Source organism: Lepidochelys kempii, chromosome 3, assembly GCF_965140285.1.
Source record: "Lepidochelys kempii isolate rLepKem1 chromosome 3, rLepKem1.hap1, whole genome shotgun sequence".
Lineage (NCBI taxonomy): Eukaryota > Metazoa > Chordata > Testudines > Cheloniidae > Lepidochelys > Lepidochelys kempii.
Window position 1 is genome coordinate 10869574 of NC_136382.1, and position 13330 is coordinate 10882903.

The 13330-nt window shown below is 43.0% G+C and overlaps 1 protein-coding gene across 1 annotated transcript in view; it reads left to right on the top strand.

The window, feature by feature from the left end:
• The window catches only part of MTMR9 (myotubularin related protein 9), a 33986-nt gene extending 21217 nt beyond the window's left edge, over positions 1-12769 (top strand). The window contains exons 7-10 of the mRNA XM_073335672.2: positions 333-474; positions 1129-1349; positions 3370-3521; positions 4246-12769. Coding sequence (XP_073191773.2) covers positions 333-474; positions 1129-1349; positions 3370-3521; positions 4246-4409 — 679 coding nt within the window. The 3' untranslated portion in view covers positions 4410-12769. The remainder of the gene's footprint in view (positions 1-332; positions 475-1128; positions 1350-3369; positions 3522-4245) is intronic.
• The last annotated feature ends 561 nt before the right edge of the window (positions 12770-13330 follow it).

A 13330-nucleotide genomic window follows, 5' to 3' on the forward strand; every position in this document is an offset into this window, starting at 1 on the left:
TAATAGGGTGGATCCTAAGTTGATGGATCCAGGGAGAACTCTTCTGTGTGTGACACAAATGTTCTGGATTCCCAAAGCACGTAGCCAGAAATGCTACTGAATCCTTAAATGACGTGAAGCATAAATGACGCTGTGATCTGGGGCTGGAAAGAGTATCAATATTTTTTTTTCCTCCCCCTGATAGGGGTGAGTTTGAGTGGGAAAGAAGGTTGATAAGCCACCTAATGTTGTCTAAGCCCATTGCAGTTATGCTGATGTGTACTGAGAGCCTGGGTTTACCTGCATCTTGCATATTTGTGTTCCTAATCTTTCTCTCTTGAATTTTCTCTCAGGGAAGGAGCATCAGTGTTAGTTCACGGGACTGAAGGAACTGATTCTACACTCCAGATAACTTCTTTGGCTCAGATCATCTTGGATCCAAAGTGCAGGACCATACGTGGCTTTGAGGCTCTTGTTGAGAGAGAGTGGCTGCAGGTGAGAGATACTGTTTAGTTAGCGCTAAGAAAAACGTACGTGTGGCTGTCGCTAGATTGAGGCGCTCACAAGTTGTTGTTCAATATGTGTATTGTAATAGACCCTCAGGCCTCAAACATGTTGGACCCCATTGGGCTGGACACTGTATCGGAGTGACACTGTTACTGGATGTCTTGATACCTGTCTTCCATTGGCTTTCTGTCAATGGAGTATTATGCACTAGCCATCCTTCCCCATTGGCTCTGAGAGGGATCTCTCAATAATGTGAGGATTTCTGAGCCCCTCTCCCATGTCAAGGATACTGCTGCGGTTGTAAATTTAACAAATAATTCTGCTCTTTGTAGTTCATTGCAACTGGTGTTCTCAGCCAGGCGGTTTTTCTTGCATGATCAGTCATTTCATAATCTGCTAAATTCTCTTCAGTGCATATTCTTGTAGTCTGACGAAACGTGACATTACTTGCATACCTCTAGTATCACTGAAAAGTGCAGTTACGTAACAGTGACTTGCCAGTGCCGAGATATTAACACGATGCAGTAGGACACAGTATCACAGATAGAAATAGTTTTGCAGTAATCTTGTGCTTCTCCTCCTATAACATACCCCTCCTATTGCTTTGTATATGACCCCTTGTTCCTTGTTTCTTGCTTATAGGCTGGTCACCCATTTCAGCAGCGCTGTGCTCAGTCCGCCTACTCCAACAGCAGGCAGAAATGGGAGTCCCCCGTGTTTTTCCTTTTCTTGGACTGTGTGTGGCAGATCCTCCGTCAGTTCCCTTGCTCTTTTGAATTCAATGAACACTTCCTCGTCATGCTCTTCGAACATGCCTACGCCTCACAGTTTGGCACGTTTCTGGGCAACAACGAAAGTGAAAGGTTGGTGAAGAGAAGCGTTCTGTGCTCCTGGAAATCAGGCCATGCCCCGTTACAGATATTCTCTTGGTTTGAAAGAGAGAGTGGCCGATGGCTGTCTCCTAGTTTTGAAAGACCCAGCTGTGTTTTAAAAAAATCCAGGATCTTTCAATCATCTTCCCTTAAAATGAATGGAAGTTCTGTCTGTGATACTTATCTGGTCCCTATTAGTATTGTATGTGAGCACCATGCAGTCTTTAATAGATTTCCCTCACAACACCCCTGTGAGGTAGGCCAGGGCTGTTATCCCCATTTCCAGATGGAGAGGCTGAGGCCTGCATGCACAAAAGGAATTGGGCACCTATGTCTGTTTTAGACTCCGCCGCAAAGCACAAAACTCCCCCTGAACTTGTTAGGCCCCTAAACTTACTCAGCACCTAAGATTTTGCCCTAAAAGTTCCCTTTGTATCTGCCTCTGGGCATGTGCATGACTGCCTTGCTCTAGAAGTCCAAATGCCTGTCTCCTGCCTAAGCCCCAGAGCAATTCCCAAACCAGGGGAAGACAAGCATTCAGCCTAAGGCACATGCGGGGCCTCATCCAGTCAATGTGCTCAGAGGGTGCCTACTGGATTGGCCCCCTCAAGTGTGGGGGTGGAGGGAACAGGACCTCCCTCATAACTTTTAGCCCAGTGGTTTGGGTACTCACCTGGGCAGTGGCAGGAAACACCTGGTTCAAGTCCTCCCTCTGTTTGGTGGGGAGAAGGGATTTGGATAAGGATGTGCTACCTCCCAGGTAAGTGCTCTAAGCATTGGGCTATAGGTAATTCTGATGTGGGACCCACTCAAGTCTCTCTTTTTGAAGCTGTTGCACTGTGGATAAATAGTCATTGGAGCAGGGGGACTGGATCCTGGGTCTCCCACAGGAGTGCTCCAAGCCCCAGAATGTAGAGTCATTCTCATGCTTGTGCGTGCTGTCTTATCCCTCTCCCCTTCTCCTCCCACTCCCCCCCCCATGACTCTTTGTGAGAGTAGAACAAGCATGAGAACAACTCTGTAGCCTGGTGGTTTAAGCACTCATCCAGGATCCAGTGAAAAACCACCCAGAGTGCTGGCTTTTGTGAATTGCAGTCTAAAGTGCCTGTCTAGCCCCACTCAGTGTCTAGAAGCCGGGCACCTAACTCGGGCTTTGTGAATTGCAGTGATTTTACAGGCGCCTGAAAGGTGGGCGCTGTGACACTGAGCTCTCAGCGCCTGACAACTCTTGTGCATCCAGACCTAAGTGACTTGACAGGCAGCCTGTAATAGAGCAGACAGCTGAACCCAGCCTGAACCACTGGACCATCTCTTCAGCCTGCAAAGTGGAGGATGTAGTCAGTTGCTTTAATTTATATAGCCTCTGGCATGCAAACTGTCCCAAGCCCCTTTACTAAACTAAGTCCTGGCAGAGAGGCACATATGATCACCCAGGATAGGGTCACGCTCTGTGTAAACTGTGAAAGCTTTCACTTGTTGAACGACCTCTGTCAGATAGCTTGTGCTTTGGTATGTCCTGCCACAAGAGGGACCCTATACACAGTTCTAGTAGTAACCTTACTTTCACTTACACTGAGAATTGCACTGTGATGCAGAATCTGCAGACCCACCCGCCCACCCTCCCTCCGCTCCATTGTGGTAGCAAACAGCAAAGAGAGCAAATATGATTGTCAAACTTATTTCATGGAATCAGGTTGTTCATAAGTGAAGATGGCTGATTTCTACACCCACTCATAAATGAGCTCTCTTCTCTCCCCTCTTGTTTTGAATTACATGAAATTGTCCCTCCAGAATGAAATAACTTGGCGTACAAGTATGACTTTTCAGTATCATTTCACTGTCTTGGACCTCTCTTCATTAACAATCTGAGTTATCACAGTCCCTCAGCACTCACAGCATGTGGAAGACTTGCAGATATTTTAGTTCCCAGGGATTTACCTGATTAACGCAAATGAGAATGCGCAGTTTTGAAGACAAAAGACAATTCAGTAATAATATTGGTCTGTCCCAGGTGTAAACTGAAGCTGCCACAGAAGACTATGTCTTTGTGGTCTTGGGTGAATCGGCCTCAAGAACTGAGCAAATTCAAGAATCCTCTGTTTGAGGCCAACAGTCTCGTCATCTGGCCTTCTGTCGCACCACAGAGCCTGCAGCTTTGGGAAGGTAAATCAGGCTTCTTTTGTATTGTGTATTTTTGTGCTAACAGACATTCTCCTAATTGTCCACTCATCCTACAACTTGACATCTAAGGGCATGATCCAACTCCCATTGAAATCAATCATTACGAATGACTTACAGTACCCACCACCCCAGGAGACATGGTGCCACCTCCTACCACTTCTTAGGCACTTCAGGTGCTCTGAAAGTTCTTACCCAAGGGCATCAGACTGAGCCTTTTTGGACAGTTAGTGCAACCTAAGTTACTTACATATTTCTAAGGTGAATGCTCCCTCTCCTTTCCTCTTATCCTTCCCACCCACCCAAGCATTCCCAAGGCTACAGAGTCATGATTCAGTCCTCTAGATGTATAAACTCCTGAATGTGAATCTATGATCCCATCCAAGATTTACGTTAGCACTAAACTGAAGTGAGAGGGGTGGAATCAGTCCAAGGTGGAGACTGAATATTGACCTGTCAGACTAGGCTACGTGGAAAGCCAAAGTCTATATCTCTCTAACCACTCTTTTTTTTAAAAAAAAGAGAAATAGTGAACATGTTGTGGTTATTGTCTATATTTCAAAGCATTGTTTAGGTAAGTCCTTAAGAATTCTGATGTCGGTCATAGCACTCTGCATTTGTAAAGCACTGTATGAATCTTCACTAACTAGCAGTTTCCTCCTGGTGACGCTAGTCCATTCTGACTTTCCCCCTCTCTTTGGGGCTTTAGGTGTCTTTCTCCGTTGGAATAGGTCCTCCAAGTTTCTGGACGAAGCCTATGAAGAAATGAACAACATCATAGAGTACAACAAGGAACTTCAGGCAAAAGTCAATGCACTGAGGAGGCAGTTAGCAGAACTGGAAACAGATGACGGGATGCAGGAAAGCTCCTGAGATCTTGCAAGGCTTTGGACACCAGGTCTTTCCTTTCAACTCACCTTTACACTAAAGACTAAACAGAGAATGTGCATGTGTTGCAGAACCCTCTGGTGCAATTGCTCCTCAACCCTTCACTGCTGAAACCCTCACTTTACACTATCTACATCTCTTCCGTTTGGGATGGGTCTCTTGTGTTTTCTGTTTACAGGGGAAGTGCACTGTTCAGCATGGTGTTCTCTCTTGACCGTTGCTGTCTTTAATAAATTGTGTACAGTTTCAGCATAAGCTTTGTCTCTTACCTCTGTCAAAGTTTGTACAGGCCAGGATAGGAGATGGATGCGTTATGTTTAAGTTGAGGACCTTTTTTGACCTCTAAACACTCATTTGTAAGAGTATTAAATATTTTTCCAAGTGGTCGGTGAAGGCATTTTTGTCTAAGGTGCCTTTTTTGAGATTAGTTAAGGCAGTGTTGTGTTCAGTGATGCTTATTTTTGGGTTGGTTCTGATGTTGCGTTTCATATATTCTGTGTTCCTTTTATCCAGAAAGGCAGTGTGAGGACGCAAAAGTGGTATAAACTGCCTCCAGTTTCTGGCAGTTTGATGAAACCTCCTGTACACTTGACAGATAAGCATGTAGTGTTTGAATTAAGGAACCGGAATTGGCTTGGTGGGACTACTTGAAACAGAAACGGGGTGAGAATTTTGTATGCAGTATAGAAGTCGTAAGGATTGTTCTGCCAGGCTCTCTGCATTGTCTCTGTGTGTCATGGGCAAGTATCTCCAAAGGGATAACAACTATTCATATCCCACCTGGAAAACAAACAGGGCAAATAGCTAGCAGAGGCATTCATTTGTTCGTGATTAAACTAGTAACTATAGCACATGGCCCTCTTTGAAAGTTCTGATTGCACTGGCCTTTTTTAAAGGTTTGAACTGATTCATTGTGATGCTAAGGTGCAAAAATCCCCAGGCATCCTTTTAAAAACACCCACTTTGCTCCAGATGTATTTTTGTCTTGCATACTTCTGCTAGGCCTTTGGCAAAAATTGGAGTTGAATGTGGTCCAGCAACGTCTTAGAAATGTGTTATCGATTACAATTTATAGCTGCTAAAAAACTGCTTGCAGTGTCCGATTCTCCATGTTAAAAATGTTTGATTACTGTGGCTACTTTCTGCATTTCTGTGGTTAGTCTGTGCTTTCATCAACATTTTTCACTTTTTCCACCTTTTTAAAGGGACAGTCAAGGCTAGGCCTTGAGTATTATTTAACTTACCTAGACAGTTCCACTTGATTCCACACAGCTTGGTGTTTGTCAGTAGGACAATTATTTTCCCCTAAGGGAAGTGGAGGGCAGTCTCTCCGACCCACAGGGATCCTTTCCTCCTCCTCCTCTCCCTGGCTAAGCACCTCTAGAAGAGAGTGATAAGTCAGGGAGGAGCCTAGTAACCTAGTATGTGGGCCCGGCTGACTGAAAACATTGTTGTTGGGATGTAGGAGACCAGCTGAGGATGCTCCTAGAATTCCCTCAAGTCATTCCCAAGAGGCATTGTCGTATATGGCGATCAGATGGGATGGATCTCAGGTCCAGCCCCTGGCAAAGGAGCAGCTGCAGGCTGCTTTATGCGCCATGTCATAGCCTTTACTACAGGAAGTAATATGTATTGCTCGCTGCAGGGCCCAGGAGCATCTGAGCATCAGCCGCAAGGAAGGCTGTTTTCTGTCCAATTGGTCCATGGGGACGGCAGTGGCAAGCGTTCGCCAGTTTGCTTATAGCACAACTTGACATCAATCTGGCTTTAAGGTGGCTTCCTTAACTGAGATCTGTAGCAAGCATAGTTTAATTATTCCCTGCTTTTTTGCTGCACTCATCCCCAAAACTCCCTGCCTGGACTGTTTAAAGCAAGTGCTGTCAAATGGGGCAACTAGACAAGTCCCTTAACAATGAAGGCTTAAGAACGTTTTGAGTGGACAGCGACCAGTCACATTAGTCTTAGCTGGAAAACAAGCCCCGAACGTGAACGTATAACTTCCGATTTTGTTTGGTTTTGTGACTTTAAGCCACAATTACCCCATCACTACTGTTGAGATGTACAGATGGAAAAATGTTCCTAGTAAGGTATAATGTGTTCCCTTTGGAGCTGGTACTGGAGGCTGTCTGGAATGGAGGCTTAAAATGATTGTGTGTGTTTTATTTTTTTTAAAAAGCTTATAAACTTCAAAACTGCCAAGTCCATAATTGATCATTACAAGAAATAAACCAAACACAACTACTGGCCAAGGCAAAAGAGTAGGAGATTTGAATTTAATCGGACAATGAGGCTGGGTGTTTGTTTTTGTTTTTAAAGTGTTCCACATTTGCCTAATTTTCTTCCCAGTGAAGACAACAGGCGTAGAATTAGACCAATGTGGCACATTCTAGGGTGCGCGCTTTGTGTTTAACTCAATATTTTACAGTATTTTTATTCTTAAAGTGAATTGACTGGTGTTTTAAAAACAAAAAAAACAAAAAAAACCCCAATCACTTGCATAATCGACATATGTGAATGGTGAAGGCTTAAACTACTTTAAGAATGTAATCTGCAGAAAATCCTAGTTTCTAAATATGTTGTTCTTCATCAAGGATTTAAAATATTTTCTATATTACTTGACAGTGAGTGACCTTTAAATACCACTGTGCTGCCTTTTATTATAAAAATCCTTTTTCTAAAACATTCTGCTGTGGGCTGATCTAAATTTAGTCCCAAAATGATCTCATTTTATTGCAAACACTAGCATGGCTGCTTTTTATCTAACAGGGTAATGAAAGATAAAAATACATACTATTTTTGTTTTAAAGGTGCTTTTTTAAGTAAAATGGCTTTCCAGGTGGGGACATATGTTCGGATTCTCACGTTAAACATTTTTGAAATGTTTTTGAGGGAGTGGGAGGGCACCTTGGATCCTAAAACTTAAGACATGCAGGGCCCTGGTTTTTCCTGTAATGACTAGTGACCTCGAGTGCCTGTTGGTGACATGTAGAGGGGTTTTCAGAAGTTCTGAGACAGCCCTCAAAAGTCCAGACCCTTTCACATGTATCAAATATGGACCCCCCCAAAATCACTAGCTGCTCTTTAAAGCCCTGGCTCAGTTCACTGTACCTGCCCAGATACATTATTTTTAACAAATACTTTCAAAATTTTGTTACTATGGTTATCATGAGTCCGAAATATGTAATTACCAGCCATATTGGAATGGCTCAGAAGAGATTATTCAGCTCCATAATAGACTATCCATAAAACACATTTTTTAAAGGTTTTGTAACTTCCAAATGTAGCAATGATATATAAGACAGCAGGAAAGAGACTTTCTGGCCTCAGTGCATGGTGGTTCCAGTTTCTCGTGCAAACTGCATGCATCTTTTGGGTAGCCAGCTGTGACCGCTAACAAAAGGCAGAGAGAGCTCACGTGAGGCTGGCGTTTCCTCCTGACCTTGTGCTACTGAACTGCGTTCACCCCAGATGACATGAGTGTTTCCCTCTATTTAGTATTAGTTTGGATCACAACCACAATACTGTTGATAGCACTGATTGCTTTTATTATTCCCATTGTTTCAGCTGTTATATTTCCATTTTTGTTCACAGCAGGAAAAAAAAAAATCAAGGGAGGTGGATAATTATTTTTCTTCCAAATGGACACCTTCCCCATTCCCTTTAAATTGAGGAATTGGGTGGGATCATGCTCTGCACCTTGCAGGATTGCTGGATCAGGGTCCAGAGTTCTCCATACCTTGCAAGATCAAACCCCAACAGCATGTGTGTTCTTAGTGGTCTAATATCCCCTATATCAAATTCCCCTCTAGTAGTCATCTTCACCTCTCTATCACCTTCCAGGTGTTGGGTGGGGTGACCACAGATAATCCAGGCTGGGGTCCTCCGCTTCTTCTCCCACTTGTATCTTTATTCTGGGGCCACGAGGATTACTCCCATATTAAATGTTTACAATCAGCAACGTAGCACCCTTCCTTTGGGAGGGTGGCACAAGCTATGCCCGGTTACATACACCTGTGTTGCCCCATGAGAGACCTGAAGTGCTGCTTGGTGCAGATAGTCACTTGCCTTCAGGTTGGACCTGAGCTGTAAGCATTGTGTGATAATAACCAAGCTTGGTTCTTCAGCCTGGCAGGGCCTTGTGCTGTTTGTTGCCAAGACACCTGCTTCAATTTTCTTTTGTACATACATATATGTGTATATAGAGAGAGTTATAAATGTAATTAACAAGCTGGACCTAGTGCTCCTAAACCTCAAGGAAGTATAGAAACTTGATGGGGACACATGTTGCCGTTTACCAAAAATAGAATGAACTTGCACAGCATAGTGACCACAAAGGGAATATGTACTTTCAATAGACAGATATTTTGATTGTATTATTGATCTAACGTTTGAATGTGGCAATCTGTTAAAGTGCACTATTGTCCATGTTGCATACAATATAATTTGCACTGCATAGGATATCAACATCTGTAATGTATGCTTTTGTTAAAGCCCTGGAAAGTGCTATCATGTACAGGTTCCTGTACAGTGGAAAATGTCTATATATTAGAAATTCTACCTTTTTTGTAATTCTGTGATATTGAATAGCACTGTTTTGTTACGTACTATACGTGATGTATCCATTAACTAGTATGAGCTAAGTAGTAAGTGCGTTCTGTCCGAAAACCTGGAATCTCTAATCCGAGTTGGCTGCTGCATCAAACTTAATTTAAAATGAACTGTGTAACAGGAATTGTGTGTTATTATGTTAGATGTCTGCTGTTTGTGAACAGAATCCAAGCTGCCACTATGTAGAATATATCACAAAAGGCTAATGAATCTGAAGAAAATATATTGGCTGAAATTCTGTTCAGCTGTTTGAAAAACTAAGATACAAAATGGCTGTAAATTTTTGCTTTAGACTTGTTGAGAACATAGTGTAAACTGTCTGAATTAAAACCTTCCAGACTTGAAAAGAAATCCTCGCATTACAAAGCTTGGGTCTTTTCTTGTCAGCATTGTCGTCATAAATCGTGTGTGTGTGTAGGGAGACACCCCCCGCCCCCTATAACATGGTCTCTAACATTCCAGTCTGAGCGAATGTTGCTAAACTTTGTAGTGCAGTGTGGGGTTGGGGTTCAGATAAGGTAGTTCCATATTACAGGGCTACACAAAAAATAGAGTTAAATTATTTGAGGCATATAACAGGTTGCTGGCCTTTGGGCATATGCACGCATTTCAATGCCCTATTTCAAGGTTTGACCTTCTAGTAAAGGATGCTGGGAGTTGTATTCTCCACAGATTGATAAAGGGTCAGCTGAATATCATGTCTGCCAGCTGGAGACTACATAAAGGAGAGCTCCTAGCTCAGTCAGGGAAAGGTGAGGGTTGAGGTAAGAGACCTTGAGGGAAATTCCTCCCAGAGATGTGGCATGAGTCCCACGGGATAACCAGGTAAGGTGTCCGTCTCCCTTCCTATCTGGCGGAAAGTGGGAGGAAAAGCCTTTGTTACCCTGTATTTTGGGGTGGGATTGGGGTTGTGTGTCTTAACAATAAAAACCAGCCCTCAAGAAAAGGGACATGAACTGGATGGGGGTTGGGAGATTTATTCTACCTCCCCTGGCTGATGAGTTTGCCTGCTGGCTTATTGGGCAATTAGTGTGTCTCTCTCCATGTGGCAACGCTGATTAACCTGTTGGTATTTTGGGGGTGGACAGGGAATTAAATGTGGTGTTGCAAAGACAGTAAAATGTATCCTGCTGGGTATCCAAAAATATATACTGATGGGGACGTAAGGTTTGATTCTCTGTGTCTTTCACCTCGTGCTGTCATTTATACTAGAAAAACGTGGGTGTAGAATGCTGCTATTCAGATGTGGTAGCATTTTGTACCCACTTTTCACTGGTGTAAATGACTGCCCAAGGTCTAGGTCAATGGACAATCAGGTCTGTTGTCTAATTAACATAGTCACACAAATCCCCCTGAATGGCCTGATTGGTTCATGCTTGTTCTTCTGAGCAAATCTGCAAAATGCAATGAATTCGCTTTTCTAATCAAATGATCCAAGTGTGATACTTCAATTAACATTCCTAGAAGAAAATTAGGACTAATTTAACTTTTAAAATCATTGAGCGAGGGGTAGGAGGAGATCATGTTTCTCGGTTTGCCTAGCAATGTACCGTTTAAAAGCAAAGTCTGTTTAGATACTTCTGGTTTCTCCAGTGGACATAAAGCTGGTTTTCATTACCTGTTGTGAGGTTGCACCCAAAAGTCAGTGTCAGGATTGGGATTCCATTCAGCTTTGTACAAACACATATGAAAACACAATCCTTGCTCAAAGAGCATGCCATCTTAATGTTCAGATGCCAGTTCACTTGTTGAAGCCACAAATAGGAGGAGGAAAGATGAGTACCCACAGTAAAAGCACATGGTAACTCAGGTTAGCTGCATGCATACCTTGATGGTTCTCAACCATTTTCGTGTTTTTTGCTTTCTAAATATCAGCTATCCCTCAACCCAAAAATCATTAGTTGGCTCCCTTTTTAAAGTATCACAGCACAAGTGGGTTTTGAGGGAAACTGATGCAGAGAGGGTAATGGCTACCTTATGCATTGTTCAGTTAAAATGTACATAGTCCAATTTTTAGTGCCATTGTAGAGCTCTCTGCCTTGTCTTGTCAAGTTCCCCACAGTCTTGTCAGTTTCCCAAAGGAATGAAGCAAAACAGTGAGAACACAAAATGCTGAACATCACCAGGAAAGAGTCCGACTGAATAATAAGTCATAACAAAGGGCTGCATTCGGTTGCCATAAGTTCCCCACTGCTACCTAAATGTCAAGGCAGATTGGAGGTATTTGTTTTCAGAGCCGGAGATGTTGATCCTTTGTTCATGTTAAAAGGATGTTGTACATTGCTTATAACTGTATCTGATGATGATGGCTGCATGGAACAGTAGCCTTAGTAATGAACAGCACCTAAAGAGTCTAGATGGTGTTTGGTTACTTCTGAGGAAGTCATCACAGCCATGCTTCATGTTTTTTCAAAATTCGAACGAGTTCTGGGGTTGTCAGTAAATACCGGGAAAGAGCATTTGGATGCTGTGTTATGCCCACGAACTCCCCCGTCCCGGCATTGCCCTGTTTTCATGTTCTAGGGCTTCATCTGAACCAAGTGCACAGAAAGGAACTGGGGTGACCTTTTAACAAATTTTCCATTTCAAAATTCCTCCCATATATCCGGGTCAGACTTTTCTACACCTCTTATTTCAGCGAGGTACCAGGAAATCATCACAGTTTAGTTGTTTAAACCAAAAAATATTTCATGAAGTTTAGTGCTGCAAGGTGCAAATTCCAATTAGCCATCCTGACCGAATAAAGTGCAGCAAAGACTCAACCATCTTCATGTATCGCCGCACCATCCCAGACGTTGGCTTTGTCGTCAATTCAACCTCATCGATTTGCTTGCTCCGTTCTGTGATATTCCCTCTCTCCATCATGCGCAATAGGTCGTTGAGAGCAGAATGTACACTAGATGTGTGGAACTGGCCTTGCAAGTTCTGTACTTTTTGAGAAATGACTTCAAATATCAGTCACAAGGTCTGCAGGAGTAAAAGCAGTATTTGCTTCTGTTGCTTTCACCTTTTGGTGCAACACATTATGTGCATTCTTGGTGTAGCATGCGATGTTACAAGCCATGTCGTGTGTGCATGTCCTCTGGATCAATGCACTCACTTAGCAAAAACACTGCATGGAAAGTAAAGTGAAGAGTGACTGCTTCATACAGTTTCTTGCCTGTCTCATGTGTTGAAACTGCTTTTTGAATGGCTTCTGGCTTCCTGCAGAAGAAACAAGTGTTCTTGAACCATATGCCATGGGACCGTGTATAAGGCAATTCTCACTCACAGTTGGCACTTGTCCTGACATCTTCAACTTTTTCCTGATGCTTGATGTACTTCCTTGCATACCTTGCCAAATTCATTTTATGGATGCACTTGGAGCATGTAAGGTGCCTCTGAGCGTTGTGTTTAACTAGGTCCTATGTGGTGGCATTCTCCAGAGATTCAGCTACTAGTTGGCACTCTGTCTCCCCATTGTCCAACGGGGGTTGGACTACATGACCTTCTGGGGTCCCTTCCAACCCTGATATTCTATGATTCTATGATGCCTAAAAATGATCAGGCCTGAAGTAAAAACAAGGATTTTGCAATGAATTACTTTGGGATTGTAATTAAAGATGTTATATAATGTATGTTCTGCAACTGTGTGCATACTATTTGCAGATGGATTCCAGTCGTTTCTGGCTACATGCTGACCTATTAACCCGGGCCTCATTATTACTCTTTTGGCATAATAAAGCTGATAATCAGTACCACTGAACCACTTTTATTTTTATTGGGGTTGGGGGGGGACGCGGTGGCTGTTGATAGCAAATCAGCTTGAAGACTCCTTCCATTTATAGGAACCTGTAGCATTAAAAAGAATGAATCCGGTATCACGTTCTGAGCACTAACTGATAACACAGTCCTGTCAGTTGAGAACCACAACTGAACTTTGTGAGAGCTGCAGGTTTGACACGCTTGTGGTAACGTATAATTTCTAGGCTTCTTGTGTTTGGTACATTTGCGTTTGTGGGAGAAAGGGCTTTTGAATGATCCATTTCCAATGATGTATTACCCAATTTCCACCAATCGGAGGAGCTGGAATGAAGAGCCGGAGGGGCAGCGTGTGTCCCATGCCCGCACCACAGAGCATGACACCATTGAAATTCTGAGACTGTAGATTTTTACTAATCAAATGACACCTCCCTTCCCTTTTTAACATTAACTTTCCCACAGAATTACACATGCTCCCAGACTAATAAAGAAGTAGTACATGTTACAATAAACCATTCAAAAGGAAGTGGGCAAGTAACACCTCTAGTTATGGGACA